The 18,033-nt window shown below is 45.7% G+C and overlaps 1 protein-coding gene and 1 long non-coding RNA gene across 3 annotated transcripts in view; both read right to left on the bottom strand.

Annotated features, from left to right (window-relative positions):
• Window positions 1–2,194: 2,194 nt before the first annotated feature.
• LOC309653791 (uncharacterized protein) overlaps window positions 2,195–18,033 on the bottom strand; it is a 36,400-nt gene continuing 20,561 nt past the window's right edge. Inside the window, exons 2-4 of one of the 2 annotated variants that reach the window (XM_082478588.1) lie at window positions 5,346–6,091; window positions 4,292–4,511; window positions 2,195–2,985 (exon numbers count right to left, since the gene is read on the bottom strand). In XM_082478588.1, the coding sequence (XP_082334714.1) occupies window positions 2,973–2,985; window positions 4,292–4,511; window positions 5,346–6,091 (979 nt within the window). In that variant the 3' untranslated portion in view covers window positions 2,195–2,972. Of the gene's footprint in view, window positions 2,986–4,291; window positions 6,092–18,033 lie in introns of those variants that run through there. The other variant, XM_082478587.1, reaches the window with a different exon arrangement.
• Window positions 9,458–12,136, bottom strand: LOC309653792. The gene is made up of 2 exons (XR_014259488.1): window positions 12,050–12,136; window positions 9,458–9,510 (listed from the first exon to the last, which is right to left on the bottom strand). It is a non-coding gene; the product is annotated as an uncharacterized lncRNA (long non-coding RNA).

Below are 18,033 nucleotides of genomic sequence, written 5' to 3'. Positions count from 1 at the left end.
ACAAACACCCAGAGAAACAGGAAATGCAGGATTCGTCCCTGACCTGATTTAAGGACCGTCTCTCAGAGACTCAGAGAAGCCTGATACGTTAGAGCTACAGCAGACCCTCAGAGCAGCAAGCCTGAGCTTCCTCCCTCAACATGAGAGGCTTCAGGTGCATACATGTGGGTAACGTAGCCCACGTGTCCTGTTCCCTGTATACACAGCCAGCACCTCGTAGATACCTCTCAGTCCTGAGAGTATAACACTGACGGTGCCACTCAGCTCTCAGAAGCACAGACTCAGTGAAGAGGAACACACATGCCTCTTGGGGCTTGGGCCACGGGGCCACCTGGGGAGTAAAGTCAGGGCCCTAGGGAACTGGAGCTCGGTAAGGGGCAGGGACACGGACTCCCAGCATGCACCAAAAAAGGCTTATCTCAAAAAGAGGTGTGCAGGCGTTTGTCTAAAGTGAACCTCCCGGGACTTCCCTGGCGGCCCAGTGCTTAAGACTCTGCGCTCCCAATGCAGGGGGCACGGGTTCGAACCCTGGTCGGGGATCTGATATATCCTGCATGCCGCACGACGTGGCCAAAAAATAATTATAAATAAATAAATAAATAAATAAAGTGAACCTCCGAAAATTCTTAAGCCCAGGTAAAGGCCTTTAACATTAACTATAGTTAATACATTAACTGTATTAACACAGAAATACACACATACACACCCTGCTGGCATGGCATGAGCCATACAGAAGCAAACCAATTTGAGGCCTTTCGAGGGACCCTACATGGATAAATTTCTACTTGGACTGTTCTTTCATTAAACAATGGTGACAAAAGGCCTTGTGCCGTTTTCTGTTGTTGTTCTAGCCATAAGGAATACCCTGTGTTACTCTAGGATAATGCATTTTTAAATGTCAACCCCAGTGACAGGGGAAAGGGTTGCGGATACCTTACACTAACTTCACTTTAACAGACCTTTATCAAGCATCTACGAAGAAGGAAACACAGTGCTTTAGGAGAGAGAAATAAATAAAAGCCTTTAAGTTCCAAACAATTCAGAAGCTCACACGTTAGGCAGCTGGGGAGATACACACGTAAATAAATAATGTTAATTTACCCTAGGGTACGTGAGGCACTAGCACAGAAAACAGAAAAAGGTATTGATGCTAACTAGCAAGCTCTCAAGCAGCCTTCACTAAATATAGAGATAAGGCCTTCTACCCTCAAACCCCTGGTTCTCCCCTTCTATGGTCCTCTGCTCTGCTCAAGTACCCCTTCACCTTTTTCCCTTAAAGAAGTTCCAGATATTAGGCCCATTTCCTCCTTTCATTTTCTTTAAATTAGGACATATTTCAGACCTCGACAAAGGTACAGAGAATGCTACACCCATGCAACCATCAGCCGTCATAAGAAACGTAAGCTTACAAATGAAATTGAAACCCAGTGTACCTCTCCCCAACTGAATTCTCCCTCTCTTTCCATACATTTAACCACTGTCTTAAATAAGTTTATTGTTCTCATACACACCTTTCTGCATACTACATATGTATGCATTACTCCTATGTATGCCTTTTACTACAAATACATGTACCTATAATCAATCTAATAACTTTTGCATGTCTTTAAACTTCATACGTGCATGGTATCATAATGCTTTTATCCTTTTGGAACTAGGTTTTTCCTTCATCTTTTTCTCCCTTCCACTACTGAATCTTTGCCCCTTGTTATAAGCTGAACTGTGTCCCCGCAAAAGATATGTTGAAGCCTTGACCCGCGGAACCTGTAAATGTGACCTTATTTGGAAATCGGGTATTTGCAGGTGTAATAAAGATCAGATGAGGTCATACTGGATTAGGGCGGGCCCTTAATCCAGTATGACTGGCGTCCTCATAAGAAGAGAAAGAACACAGAAACAGAGACACAGGGGAAAACACTATGTAAAGATGAAGAAAGAAATTGGAATCATGCATTTACAAGCCGAGTGATGCCAAGGATTGACAGCAGCCACCAGAAGCTAGGAGAGAGGCATGGAACAGATTCTCCCTCCGAGCCTCCAGAAGGAACCAACCCTGCCGACACTTTGGCCTCAGACTTCTGGCCTCCAGAACTGTCAGAGAATAAATTTCGGTTGTTTTAAGCCACCTGCTTTGTGGTAATTTGTTACGGTAACCCTAGGAAACTAACACATCCCTCCGGGAGCTCTTTGTGTCTCAGGCCCCTGAGAATTCTAGTGTCTTCCTCAGCCCAGATCTTACCATCCTGTTCAGTTTACCTGCAACAGTACCAAGTCAGTGAATTAAGGCTGGTCCTACCGTAGGTGTACTTAAACGTTTCCCCCATTGCCCTAAAGCAGTGGTTCTCAAACTTTAGTGTGCTTCAGTAGCACTTGGAGGACTTGTAAAACCCGATGGCTAGCAGCCTACCTTCAGAATATCCAATTCAGTAGGTCTGGAGCAGGCTCTGAGAATTTGCATTTCAAACAAGTTCCCAGCTGCGGCTGCTGCTGCTCCATGGCAGGCCAATAGCGCCATCTGGTCTCCAGGCAAGCTAGGTCATCCGTCAGGTCCTTTCAATAACATATACTAGAGGCTGGGCCACCATCTCTCTCGTCACACAACTTGTTTATAATCTAATATTTTAATTTATTTGAGGCTGCAATAAAAGGATTTGAAACAGGCTTACCAAATAGTTGAAAGAAATCCCTTTCAATGACAGTAAGGTGGGCCGAAAGAAACAGAACAAAGATACGTTGGAGTCAGTGTTATTTAGGTTAAAAAAAAACTGCAGCTTATTCATGTCAAACAAACTTTTATTTTCAACGTGAACAATACTATCAGATTTATCTGTAAAAGGTAAGAATAAAGTCAGATGTCAGTTAATATCCTTTTGGGATGCTGAACTTTGGAACAAAATTTGTATTGTGGGCTAATGAAAACTAGAATATCCGTGAAGAACAAATTCATCTTTTCTTTCGCCGTCCACTTCTTTTTATGCCTTCCAACTGTAGGATGGGATAAGAGTCAATTAACAATTGTACACCAATAACATGCAGCAGGGACTTTCTAAATATGAGTCAATACTATGTACATCTGTTGGCTCTCCAAGGAGAGAACAAAATGTTTTCTTCTTGTAACCCAGAGCCTTGGTTGTCAGGGTGCACATCATTTCACCACACCAACCTCATCTCTCTCTTGCCCACCACTATAAACGCTAGATTTTTTTCTTGAAAGGCCACTCTGCGATTTAAATGTCTTTCCACCTTAAGAGCCTATGCTCCTTACACAAATCATAAATCCCTTATAATCCCAGACCTTCAGTTTCCGTATCTGTAAAATGAGAATGAGGCTGTTATCAAACATCCACAGGTGTGAAAATTAAGAAAGAAAGAGCGTGATACTGAGAGAGAGAGAGAGAGAGAGATGAGACAGAGAAAGGAAAAGACGAATGGGTAGAGGAAGGAGAAACTAAGATTGAATTACCGACTCAGGGATAGCCAATAATCTTACTATGGCTAATTTTCTTTTCTTTTGAATAAAAAATCTCAGTCGAACTAATATTTGTGAACTACTCATGAAATGCAGTCTTATGTGAAATCCTTAACTTTTTACTACTTTGTAAGGAGTCACCTTCTCAAAGGCATTGTTATTCCAAGAGACTCCATTTCTGTGGCCAGGGGATGAAGGTACAGCTAGTGCACAGCTTACTCGCTTTAGCTGCTTCTTCTGGTGACCATTCTCTAAAACTATAGGTCTCTATATTTTAGACCTCTAAAAACATATAGGTCTCTATTTCCAGGTCTGATAAATTTCCCATCTGTAGTAGTCTTAAAGCTACAGGACAAAGGACTTGCGGCTGCAAATGAAATACTTTTCAGAACACACTTCCTTCTATATCATCTAGAATACAAGTCCATTAGTAACATTAAACCGTTTTTCCAAAACTAAATTTCAACAATTTTTTCTTATTTACTTTACAAAAAAAAATTAAAACACGATAGATAGCTAGTGGGAAGCAGCTGCATAGCACAGGGAGATCAGCTCGGAGCTCTGTGACCACCTAGAGGGGTGGGATAGGGAGGATGGGAGGGAGACGCAAGACGGAGGAGATATGGGGATATAGGTATACGTATAGCTGATTGACTTTGTTATAAAGCAGAAACTAACACACCGCTGTAAAGCAATTATACTCCAATAAAGATGTTAAAAAAATAAACCAAAAATAAATTAAGTATGTAAACAAAACAAAACAAAACATAAAGCTGTTAGTAACAGGTATATGTCAGGAATGGTTGCACTATACAATAATACCTGTATTCTCCAGAGCTGCCCTCTGCTGAGACCGTATCCACTTTGGGTCCTTCTTCTGCTTTTTCATTTCCATCCTCTTTCTCTTCCTCAGCATTTTCATACTGATGTGCACTCTCTTCTTTAGTGTCGAATGATACGGACTTTGGCATCACAAGGTGGTGGGAAGCATTTCCCGATTTAAAATCAGCAGCAGAACCTAGTTCTCTGCCCTCAGGAGGTTCTGGAGAAGAGAAATATGTCAAAAAATAAATAAATAAATAAATCAATAAATAAAAAGAAGAGCTGGCCATGTTCCTACTGGTTGATACAACACTTCCATGGGCCTCACACTTCTGCTGCTTGACAGTTTTCACAACATTTTCCCCCTCTTTCCAGTAGATCTCACAGACTGTGCTGCTGATTATTTCTGGCCCTTTGGAGAAGGGATCGAAATCATTTGATTCTCAGAGCATTTTTGTATGTTTCTGCCAGAACGTCACTGGAAAATGTTCACCCAATTTAAAGACAAGTTCTACCGCGAAGCTCACTGATTCCTCAACCACTGAAAAGTGCCCCTGTGCCATTTCATCATTTTCTCAGGTCATCCTACTGGGAATCTTTGCATTTGTAGAAGCCCGTCAACCAAAAGTGAGGTATGCCATTTGTTTGCCCCTAGGTTGGTAGAAAGCAGCATACTTTTTCTCAAGATCATAAAGGTCTTTAGAGAATTGGGCTTCTACTTGTGCATATCGTGCCTGAAGGTTTTTGAGAGCTTTGACCCGCTGCTTAACCGCCAGAGGCCAGCGCTGAGCGCGGCCTGCCTTTCAGGCCGATGCCCCAGCAGGGGCTGCGAGGGCCTGGGGACTGGGCCGCCCCTCGCCAGCCTCGGCCCCGTCGTCAGGTCCACACGCCCCAGCCTCCCAGGACTCGGAGGCATCAGCCAGGACCTCGTCCGCCCAGAACTCGGCCTCCGCCGCCGGTTCCTCTGCCTTCTGGGATGCCGCCCCCTCTGCAGGTTCCTGCGGCTCCCAGGGCGGGGTGCCCTCTGCCTGGTACTCGCCCCGCCAGACCTCACCTGCCTCTCCCAGGCCTTCCTGCTCCTGAGGAGGCGCGGCATCCTCTGCAGGGTCCGAGGGCCGTCGGGAGCGGCGCCTGACCATCACGCGGCCAGCGTGGGGCCCGACCAGGACACGGTCGTTGTAGTGGCTGTGGTGCACACGGCAATGGACCAGATCCCGGAACAGGGACTGAAACTGCGCCGTGGGGGGCCCGTGGCCCGCGACCACTCCCGCGCCCTCGAGCCCATTCTCGTCCTCCTCTTCTGTCTCTTCCTCCTCCTCGACCTCTTCCTCAGTTTCGTCTCCCTCTTCTGACTGATACTCATCCTCCTCCTGGTCCTCGATCTCTAATTCAAAATGTACCTCCTCCTCCTCCTCCTCCGTCTCCTCCTCCTCCTCCTCCTCCTCCTCCTCCTCCTCCTCCTCCTCCTCCTCCTCCTCCTCCACCAGCTCTACATCCCAGTCTTCTTCCACTGCGGCCTGGGCGGCCTCCTGCCCACCATCCTCCCCGTGAAGGGCTCTGGAGAGCCCCAGGGAGGCCAGAAGGGCCGCGGCCCCCTCGGCTCCATCCATCCCTCCCGAAGGGGATGCGCGGACCCCGAGGGGACTGGGGTCGCCACCCGCCCCGCCACCAGCTCCGGCCTGGCCACCTGGGATCGGCCCTCGCTCCTCTGTGGCAGACATGGCAGGAGGGACGCGCCACACACGGATCGGGCTGCAGTGAAGATCGCGGGGAAGATGGCGGCCGCCGGGCTGAGTATCGCTGAGGGAGGGGATGATGTTGGCAGCGGGGCCTCCGGCACGGGGTGGGGGTTACAGAGAAGCCGGCTGCACAGGGGACAAGGGTCTGCCAAGATGCCTCTGGGGGCCCCGCCACGGGAAGGGCAGACCGCCGGCCTGTGGAGCGCCCCACCGAGACTGCGCCGAGGCCGCTGCGCACAGGGCGGGAAAGAGCCTGACTGGCTGGCGACGGGAGGCGGACCTTGGAAGGGTCAACCAAGGGCCACGTCCTCCAGCGCCGGCTCTAAGCTCATTTGCCAGCAGCCAAGGATTGACAGCACCGCCGTCCAATGAGTGACCAAGGTCTTCAGCTTCCCTGGAAGCCTTAAAGGCCCAGCTCACCCTGAGCCTCGGTGAGCCCACAGGAATCCCTTCCTTTTCATTCCACCACTGCAAGAGCAAAGCTACAGTGTCCCTATAGGGCGGCGCCCTGGGGTATGAGAACCTGCATGTGTTCCCCATTTGCCACCCTGGGGCAGCTCACGCTGACTGAGACACACTTAGTTCAAAAACGAGAGAGAGAGAAGGTGTATAGATCAAATCTCAGCAACGCTTAAAACCTCCCACAAGAGAGAGCAAGAGAATTTGGAGGTTTTAATGCTGTAAAAGCTACTTAGAAAAGGACATACAAAGTCGATATGGATGCAGTGAGAATGGAGAGTGGAGAGAAAGCAGTAAAGACAGGAGCCGGACAGTGTTTCATCAGGGCTCCCCAATTCATTTCCAGCCTCCAAGAAATGAAGGCAGAGAGAGAGAGAGAGAAGAGAGAGACACAGAGACAGAGACAGAGACAGAGAGAGAGAGAGAGAAGAGAGAGACACAGAGACAGAGACAGAGACAGAGAGAGATACTTCTTTCAAAGACTGGGCTGAGCACATGCTCTGCACTGGAGTGTGTACATCCCCTGCCTCCCCAATTCATACGATGAAGCCCGTCCCCCACCCCACCCCGCCCCCAGGAGATGGTATTTGGAGACTGGGTCTTTGGTAGGTCATTCAGTTTCGGTAAGGTCAGGAGGCTGTGGTCCACACGTTGGGATTACTGCCCTTACAGGAAGAGACCATAGATGGTGCTCTCCGCCCACCACCCCAACGTGAAGCCACAGGAAGAAGGCAGCTATCTTCAAGCCAAAACGAGGGCCCTCACCAAGAACTCCACCATGCTGGCACCCTGACCTTGGGCTTCCTCGCCTCCAGAACTGTAGGAAATAAACCAATGTCTTGTTTAAGCCGCCCAGCCTATGGCATTTTATTAGGGCAGCCTGAGCAGACTAATACAGCACGGCACACGTTAACAGGACAGGCTTCCTAGAATGATTTCTCGGTCAACAGTCCGAGACTTTTTGTTGTACTCAGCCCCACTTAGCCGAGTGGTCAAGGGTAACGAATGCTTAAAACGAGGAAGAAATCGACAACTATTTTATGCTAATCCCACTTACTATTGTCGCTGGGCACAGAAGCAAGAGTGGGTGTTAGCTGTAACTTCACGTTCAGGAGAACATAAGCCATGTCCCTTACTTCCAGTAAGCACACCGCCTTGGGATCCAGGACATCTAATTTGACAGACCCTAAGGTTTCACGGATGGGAAGCACACATTCTGCACTGCGCTCCTGGGAAGGTTGGCGAGAAGAGCTGTTGTTGCCATCCTGAGTCAGTATGGACCCCTACCCCAAGTTGGGTTCAAAGGTCAATCAAGACTGGTGACACCACACACACACACACACACACACACACACACACACACACACACACACACACTACCGAGACGCGATGCAAAGTGTATTCCTTACATGAGGAGGCTTCTGGGGGGAGAGCAGGGTAGCCTTTTCAAGCTGCTCCAAAAAAGACTTGAGAGAGTCAGGAAAGGACGAAATTGCTTTGGGAGTTCTACTGTGATTCGTGGATGGGGCCAGCATGACAGTTCCCTTGTGCTGGCAGTAGCTAGTGTAGTTTGACGCCCACTCCTCCTCCCCTCCACCCTACAACCGCGCCAAAGGAGAGAGTGTGGGGCATTGGGGAAGAGGGAGGGTTGACGTTTAAAAGCCCTCAGCAGTCAAACATCAAAGGATGCAGTCAGACGCTATACTACAATTCACCTCTGGCGTGTGACTGGCGACTGAAACGTGCCATTTTCCTGTAATGGAATTTGAACTTGTGGAAGTAAGCCACTCTGGAACTCTGAGTCCTGCAGCCTAAGGCCGGGTAGGGAGGCAAAAGGTCCACTGAATGCCGTTCAAGAGCCCAGCGTTGTGTATCCTGAGAAGTAAAATGCATGCCTCGGTCACCATCAATAAGGCCCGGAACTCCAAAGCCAAGAAGGAGGGTCTTGGCAAAGCCCTGCATAGTGGCTTTAGTATATATAGAGACACGTGTGACCTGGATTTATAATTTGGGAGTCTGTGGGCCAAGAGATTCCCAGGGCTCTTTACCCCAAAGGGGACAGTTTTACACAAGGAAACGTCGTTGCTGCCATGGGCCGGACCAGACAGCCAGACCGACGACAATGGCCTGACTGTCTATGAAAATGTGCAGACGGGGCTAACTGTTGGCCAGAGCATCCAGCGCTAAGGTGACTGACGGCCTGAAGTTCACTCACTTGTGCTGTCTTTTCGTTGAACAGTTTTATCTATGGTTATTGTATTGATTACTGACAGGGAAAGACTTTTCCTGACCTTTTCCTATTTATTTTCCACATGCCAGCCTTTTTTTGTTCCTTCACTCCTCAATTACTGTATTTTTCTGTTATTAATTTCATTTTGCTAGTGTACAAAGTGATTCTTTATCACTCCTTTCTCTGTAGCGTTTTTAGTTTTTTTATAGTGCTGGAGCTTTTTGTGGGGGCAGTGTCGGTGGTTACACTGGGAGTTACAATTAATATCTTAACTTTATAATAATCAAGTTTGTATTAATACGGAGATAGTTGCAATAGTATTCAAAACCTCTGCTTTTGCCCAGCTCTGCCACATTTCTTTATTTAATTATGGTGACACGTGGCATGTTTGTATATTTGGTGCCCATTAACAGAGATTTATAGTTAATGCTTTATACATTTGTATTTTCAATCATATATGAGAACAAAAAGAGGAGATACAAACCAAAAGTGCAGCAATACTGGCTTTTGCGTTTACCTGTGTAGTTACCTTGGCCTTTGTGGTTTATTTCTTCATATTGCTTCAGATAGGTGCCCAGCATTATTTCAATTCAGCCTGAAGGACTCCTTTTAGTACTTTCTGTAGGGCAAGCTTACTAGCTATGTACTCTCTCAGTTTTTGTTTGTCTTGGAATGTCTTTAACTCCCCTTCGTTTTCCCCACATATAGAATTCTTGGTTGAAAGGGTATTTTTGTTCATTTGTTCTACGCTTTTAATATGTCATTCCAATGCCAGCTGTCCTCTATGGTTTCTGTAGAGAAATGGGCACAAATCTTACTGAGGATTACTTGTAGGTGAGGAGTTGTTTCTATTGCTGTTTTCAAGGTTCACTCTTTGTCTTTGACTTTTGATAACTTGATCATGGTGTGCCTAGGTGGGGATCTCTGATTTTATCCTGCTTGGAGTTTGTGGAACTTCTTGGGTGTGTAGATTCATGTCTTTACTCCGAGTTTGGAGGTTTTCAGGCATCATTTCTTCAATGATTTCCTACCCCTTTCTCTCTGTCCTCTGCCTCTGCAACTGTCATTATGTGTACATTGGTGAGCTTGCTGATGCACATAAGTCTCATAGGCTGTGCTCATTATTCTTCATTCTTTGCTTTTCTGCTCCTCTTTTCCTTTCCAGAGACTGGATATTTCAACTAACCTTTTAAAACTCGCTGATTCTTTTTCTCCTGGTCAAATTTGCTGTTGGACATCTTTTATTAATTTTTCATTTCACTTACTGTGCTTTGCAGCTGAAGAACTTTTATTTTGTCCCTATTTATAATATCTGTCTCTTTGTGATACATCTTTCTCATTGTTTCCTAGTTCTTTGATCATTGTTTCCTTTCGCTCATTGAGTTTATTGAAGACAGTTGACTTAAAATGTATTCTTCTAGTAACCCAAATCCTGTGCTTTACCTCTGACAGTTTAGAGTAATTAATTTTTTCCATGTGAACAGGACACACATTCCTCCCATCCCCTCCAACTTTATGGAAGTATAATTTACAAATAAAATTTCTATATTCACGGTGAACAGTGTGATGCTTGATGTATGTATACATTGTTAAATGATTACCACGGTGAAACCGATTAATACATCTATCACCTCACATAGCTAAAGGTTTTTTGGGGGTGGTGTGTGGGATAAAACTAAGATCTACCGTCTCAGCAAGTCTCCAGCATACCACACAATATCTTAAATTATATCAGCATGCCGTACATTAGATCCCTAGAATGTATTTATCTTATAACTGATCATTTGTACCCTTTGATGAACCACCCCCCAAATAACAAACCTAAACCTGGAGGCATCATGCTTCCTGATTTCATTATTTTACAAAGGTATAGTAATCAAAACAGCATGGTATTGGCATAAGAACAGATGTATACATAGACCAACGGAACAAAATATAGAGCCCAGAAATAAACCCTCACATATACGCTCAACTATTTGACAAGAACACACAACGAGGACAGGAGAGTCTCTTCAATAAATGGTGCTGGGAAAACTGGATATCCACATGCAAAGATACTATATTGGACCCTTATCTTACACCATACCCCAAAATGAACTCCAAATGGATTAAAGACTTAAACGTAAGGCCTGAATCTGTAAAACTCCTAGAGGAAAACACAGGGGTAAGCTCCTTGACATAGGTTATGGCAATGTTTTTTTTTTGAATTGACACCAAAACAAAGGCAACAAATACAAAAATAAACAAGTGGACTACATCAAACTAAAAAGCTTCTGCACAGCAAAGGAAACAATCAACAAAAGGAAAAGGCAACTGACCTATGAAGCAGAAGAAAATATTTGCAAATCATGTTATCTGTTGAGGGGATAATATGCAAAATATATAAGGAATTCAATCAACTCAACAGCAAAAAAAAAAAAAAAAACACAAAACCAACAAATAATTAATAAAAGGGCACACGGTCCAAATATACATTTTTCCAAAGAAGACATACAACTGGCTAATAGGTATATGAAAAGGTGTTCAAGATAACTAACCATCAGGAAAATGCAAATCAAAGCTGTAATTAAGACATTACACCTATTAGGATGGCTATTATCAAAAGGACAAGAGATAGCAAGTGTTGGCAAGAGTGTGGTAAAAAAGGAACCCTCGTGCCCTGTTGGTGGGAAAGTAAAATGGTGCAGCCACTATGGACAACTGTATGGAGGTTCCTCAAAAGATTGAAAATAGAACTAGCAGATCAGCCAGCAATCCCACTCCTGAAAACAGATCCAAAGGAGGTGCTTTCTGCTCTGCTCTCTTATGCTCATTGCAGCATTATTCACAATAGCCAAGGAATGGAGACAACCTAAGTGTTTTGGGCAGATGAAAGGATCAAGAACATATCATATATATATATAAAAGACATATAAAAGAATTCTTCTTAAGAATTCATCTGAGGGCTTCCCTGATGGCACAGTGGTTAAGAATCCACCTGCCAACGCAGGGGACATGGGTTCGAGCCCTGGTCCAGGAAGATCCCACATGCTGCGGAGCAACTAAGCCTGCGCGCCACAACTGCTGAGCCTGCGCTCTAGAGCCTGCGAGCCGCAACTACTGAGCCCGTGTGCTACAACTACTGAACCCCGTGCGTCTAGAGCCCATGCTGCGCAACAAGAGAAGCCACCGCAATGAGATGCCCACGCACCGCAACGAAGAGTAGTCCCCGCTCGCCGCAACTAGAGAAAGTCCATGCACAGCAACGAAGACCCAATGCAGCCAAAAATAATAAATAAATAAAAACAAAATAAATAACTTAAAAAAATTCATTTGAAAGACTATTCTTACCTTTAGTGGGGTGATACAGAGAGGAACAGGAACAGAGAGAAGACATAGTAGATTCTCCTTCCTTCAGACCTCTTGTCTCTCTCAGGAAATCTCTACAGGCCCAGCTTAATAGTGAGCCAGCTGGAAAGGCAAAATAGGGTTGGCAGAGACCCAGAAACTTAGAACAGGTTATAGAATTTTGAGTGTGTCGTATGTGGGATAATAATTTCTGTCGGGAATGTGGGAGCATGTTCATATGTGGGACCAGGTACTCTGGGGACTTAACACGTAAGTATATTTACATATTGAGTATGACTGTGTGTGTGATCAAGTTCATACGTGTGACTGTTGATGAGCATCAGCACGTGTTTGTGAGTACATGTGAGATTGTCTCTGTGCGAGAGTAAATTTGTTTGACGTTAAGAGTGAATAAATATATACGCATGTCCTTATCTGAGGGTGTTCATCTGTGGGTGACTGTGTGAGCGTGTTCATGTGTATGAGGTATTGAGTGTGTTTGTAGGTGAATAAATGTGTAAAGACATTCACAGATGATTGACTGCCAGCAGCATGATAAAGTGAGAGCATATCTGTGTGTGAGTGAATATGTGGGTATTTTTGCTTGTGAGCAGGCAAATGTGCGTGCATAAGTGAATATGTGGGTGTGTCCATGTAAGCAAATACAAGTGTGCCAGTGTGTAAGACTGTTGACTGTGTGAGCCCATTAACATCAAGTATGCCATTGTGTGGGAGTGAATGTGTCAGTGTGTTGATGCCTGTGAAGGAACGTGAGTGATCTTGTGTATGCGATCATATTCATGTGTGCAAGTGAATTCATAAGCACTGTCATGTATGTGAACATGGTATTTCAAATATATCTGGGTGCCTGAACATGTAGATACATGTTCGTATACCAGGGTATCTACAAGTGCTAGTAAACCTGTGAGTGAGTGTGTGAGCATGTGCATGTGAATCTTTAAGCTCGTTTGATTGCGTAAGCTTGTTAATGTTTGATTACATTTGAATGAGTGAACATGTGAGTGTGTATGAAGTTATCTGAGTGTATCCATATGCATGAGTGAAGGTGTGAACTTCATGGTGTGTGAGCATGTTTGTGGGTAAGTGAATATGTGAGCATGCCTGTTTGTGAGTTGTGTTCAATGTGTGCATGTGAGTGAATGTGTGAGTCTTACATGTGAGCATACTTGAGTGTGCGTGTGTGTGTGAGCGAATGTGTGGGCATCTTCATTCTATTGAGTGAATATGTGACCAAATTTGTGTGAATAAATGACTGTGTAAGCAGAATGTGCTTAAATTTGCCATCTTATACATTGCTGTGACTAAGGCAACATGCAGGTTTGTTTTGGTGGGCAATTGTATGTATGTGCTTTCTTGCTCAGAGTGGTGTTATTGTTGCTTGAGTTTCCTGCCAACTACTAGTAACAAACAGCCGGGTGGGCCAAGTGATCTCAAAAACAGATTGTACATTTGGCCCATTTCTTTCCCTGTTTATCACAAGGCTGCTGTACTTCAGTGCAGGACTACCTGTTCCACTGCTTCCATTCTAGGGGAAATTTTTCTTGGGCAGCTGTTTGTATAGCTTTAACAGCCTCAGAGAGGTGGCCTCTTGGGAGGTGGTCATGTAACGATACCAATAGATTTCCTCCCAGATTACCTTTGCTACTGGGCTTCTCATTATTGGTCTGTAAGATGTGATGTGTATGTTTTAAGATCCCCCAGAAGAGTAACATTGGGATGCAATTTCCCTCAAGTCTTTCCCAAGTGCTTACTAACGATGGTCTTGGTAAACCTGACAAATTTTGTAATTGTTATAAGCAAATAGCTGTCAATTTGGATGGAAAAACTCCCACGTAGAGACTGGTTAGATTTCTCCATGGGATCAAATATGTTTTCATGAGAACTGTCTTTGCTGTCACACCCAAAAGCTATGATTGGTTACTGTGGGCAGCAAGTGTTGCAGCTGTTGAAGAACCCAGTCCCACTGAGTGTGATGTAAATCTTGAAGTTGGTATTGTAAGAAGGTTAGGTTAGGAAAGAATTCCCAAACTGGATGAAGCTCCTGACTTTTTAGGCATGCCTTGTCCTGGGTATTATGTTGTATACATTCCTTTCCGTGTGTGTGTGTGTGTGTGTGTGTGTGTGTGTGTGTGTGTGTGTGTATAAAATATGACTTCCCAACCGGGGGAAAATTCATGATAACTTGCCCTTGGTCACTTAATTTCTTTTAGTGCAAACTTCAATACATGGGACTTGTACTAGAGAGAGAGAAATCGTTATAACTACTAAGAAAAGAGACCAATCGTTGTTAAGGTATACGTTTTTGGCAGCGTTTACACGCATCATTATGCCAGGGATTAGTAAGAGCTATAATTTTATCTAATTGTAACCCCATAGAGTTTGTCGGTATGGCTCTGCATTACAGCATTTTTAATATGATTACACTGATCACAAGCATGCTGGCTGTACTACTGGGTGCATACTATCCCTGGGCACGCCTTAAATAAGACTCAAGAGACAGTGGCTCTATTTGGTTAATGGCACTACTTCATAACATTGGGTTTCTTCTGATTTCAGGTGAAAGTTGGCCCTGAGGGTTTAGAAGGCATCTACGAGTCATAAGTGTTATCTAAAGAGTCTAGCTTTTAGCCAGGATGGGTGTTGCTAGTAGTAGAAGAGACATGAGAAGGTCGCTAGCCTCAGTGTTGGTATCTGTGGTCATGTCAGTAGGATTGACCGACCTGAATAGCCAACAGCGTGGCTCCCATTGTCCCCAATCTGACCTATGTTGTAAGACTCCCTGTTGTGTGCATGTGGTATACTGTTTCCAACAGACCCTGTCAACAGTAGTGTGTGGATTACTAGGGCTGGGTGAACCACCAATAGACATACAGCCAACACTGGCAAGGGCAGTAACTCCTCAGGTAAGAAGGGGCATACAAACAGGGTAGGGATTAAGGTTGGAGGTCACCTGTAGCCATCAGTAGGGGACCTGATTGTCCCTGGGTATTGTTCACATGGGGTTACCTGGTCTGGGAGAGGTTTCGTTCCACCTCCTGGGCTCCACAGTGCCTTTACTGGAGCAAAGTACATGGATGGCAGATAAGGACACCTCTTTCTCCAGAAATTGGCGGGTAGTTTGCTTGGCTTATACTGGATGACGAATGAACACAGGCTAAGGATGGTTTCAGAATCACTGGTCCACGTCAGGTTCTCATCAGGATCAAGAAGGAAGTGGCTAAGCTCCGGGTTTTCTATGAGGGAGAAAGGAAAGATGAAAGTACCAGGTGAAAGTTTCTTTTCGGTGCATGGCAACGCCTGGGCTCCCATGTCTGTGAAAACTGACAACTGGGTTGTGTCTGCTGTGGATGTGTACACCAGCAGAGACAGAAATGTCTCTGCTGGTGGTCTCGTCATTTGTTGTGAATTTAAATATGGTGTAGCTATGCCAGAGGGGTAGGAACTTAATATAATCTGGACCGTGGGCAGTATTTCTGACCACTTGAAGGACCACTGCCCTCCAAGTTCTCTCAACAGCCCTTGATTTAAAAGTTCATCATGGGGCTTCCCTGGTGGCGCAGTGGTTGAGAGCCTGCCTGCCAATGCAGGGGACACGGGTTCGAGCCCTGGTCTGGGAAGATCCCACATGCCGCGGAGCAACTAGGCCCGTGCGCCACAACTACTGAGCCTGCGTGTCTGAAGCTTCTGCTCCGCAAACAAGAGAGGCCGCGACAGTGAGAGGCCCACGCACCGCGATGAAGAGCGGCCCCCGCTCGCCGCAACTAGAGAAAGCCCTCGCACAGAAACGAAGACCCAACACAGCCAAAAAAATAAAAATAAATAAATAAATTAATTAATTAAAAGCTTAAAAAAAAAAACCAAAACCCCTATCATCTGGGACCCAAATCGATTTCCATAATCATATGTTGCTACGCGGTCATTTAAAAAAAAAAGTTCATTATGTCTTTCCAGGATCCCTGCTACTGGAAGATGATAGGATAGGTGACAAACCCAAGCAATGTTTTCTTGTAATGCCCATTGCTGGTTTGCTTTACAGTGATGTGGGAACCTTGGTCTGACGGTATAACTTGTGCGGCAGTCCCAAGGGCTGTAAAAGCTATTTTGTCAAGCCCTCAATAATATGAGGAGAGGCCTGTGCCTTGCATGGATACACTAATGGAAGGCCTGTATAGAAGGCCGGGAGGTTACGGTAAATTAACTTCAGTGGCAGGGTATGTGGTGATTTTCTCATGGAGTTGCAGCACTCTAGTAGGGCCAGGTTTAGCTCAATCCAGTAGATCCCATTATCATTTGAGTAGAGGCCTCAGTTGCTCTGCGGGGAGCTTCTGCTATTACCCAGGACATAACAGGAATCTCAATCCACAGCGTAACTGGCTCTGCTCCAGTAAAGCCTTCAGTTTCAGTAAGGGCTCAGTGTACCTCCACAAGTTGCCTCTCCACTGGCCAATACCTTGGGACTGAGTCTGGGAGTCACGTGTGCCAAAAGCCCACGGACATTTGGTCCAGTGGCTCCCGTAAGTGAACGTTAGGGTGGCCGGAACTTCCAATTGTAAGTCCTGCCCTCAGAGCACTAGTGGGAGAGCTGAAATGATAGCCTTCTTTAGTTTACCTAGTGCCTGTGGTGGCTCAGGTCCCCACTGAAAAGCGGAGGTCCTATGGGGGGCTCCATCGATGGGCGCCAGCAAATATTTGAGGTTGGCACCAGAATCCAAGCATGCCTACCAAATGTTGGGCCTCCTTTACCAATCTGGGAGGCTGGCTGGAGCACTAGGAGCTTTTCCTTTACCCAGTTGGGACTAGTTTACCCTTTTGAGTTTCAAACATAGCCCAGAAATTTAACAAACTAGGAGGTGCCTTGTACCTTATGGCGGGCAATTGCCCATCCCCTCTCAGGGAGGTGTTCACTCACAGTTGTGGTGGTGTGTGACACAGAGTCTTGGCCAGGTCCAGTGACGAGGATGTCGTCGACACAATGCCAGAGCTGAGTCTCTGCAGGACGTGGCTCGTGCCGAGCAGGCATCTAGGTCCCGACTGCAAATCCCATGGGCAATCACGGGCGCATTCATGTACCCCACAGGTCACTGGGAAAAAGGTGTACTGTTGATCCTCAAAGGGGAAGGCAAATTGTGATATTTAACAAAGAGAACATGTGAGCCCAGTCTATGACTCTGAACCATTTACCAGGGTTATTCTGAATGTCATTCATTAAGGGAACAATATATAGTAGAGGGGCTCTAATACAGGGAGCAGCCTTGTTTAACTCTCTCTAGTCTACAGATAGCCTGTACTCATTAGTAGTGGCTTTAAGCACAGGCCATACCACCGAACTCAAAGGTGGGAATCCATATCCTTTCTTTAAGTAAGTCAGCTAGGACAGGCCATAATCCTTCAGTGCTTTCCTTTTAGTCAGTACCTCTTACACGGGTAGAGGAAGGTGAACTGGCCAGTGCCCACCAGTGGCATCAAAACCTTAGGCTTGTTTCACGAGGTCACCTGCTGACTGAGGAAGCCCATTCCAATAAAGGGAAAAGAGTCTCAGAGAACGACCAGCACAGAAGCGTCTTTTAGCAAAACTAAGCCCATATTAAAAGCTAAGCAGATGGGACTTCCCTGGCGGTCCAGCGGTCGACTCTGCACGTCCACTGCGGGGGCCGTGGGTTCGATCCCTGGCTGGGGAACTAAAATCCCGCATGCCACACAAAAAGTTAAAAGAAAAAGCTAAGCAGATAATTATCCCTTCAATTAATTCTCCTCCAAAGCCCGTCATCTCCTGGTGGGGGGGTGGGGGGGCGGGGCTTTAAAGTATGAGTGCTTCCTGGGATTAGGGAGCTTTGGACACCTGTGTCCACCAGAGCCAGCCAGTGTTGTTAATATTTTACAGTTTACGTAGTAAAAGGGCTACTGTCGGCCAGAAGAGGCCTGCTTTGAGACCAATGGGTCCTGATGTGGGAGCAGGTCCTTGCCAC

Source organism: Balaenoptera physalus (genome assembly GCF_965194825.1).
Source record: "Balaenoptera physalus genome assembly, contig: HAP1_SCAFFOLD_1164, whole genome shotgun sequence".
NCBI classification, from domain to species: Eukaryota; Metazoa; Chordata; class Mammalia; order Artiodactyla; family Balaenopteridae; genus Balaenoptera; species Balaenoptera physalus.
The sequence above is the reverse complement of the archived record's forward strand: the minus strand, read 5'-3'. Positions and strand labels throughout refer to the sequence as shown.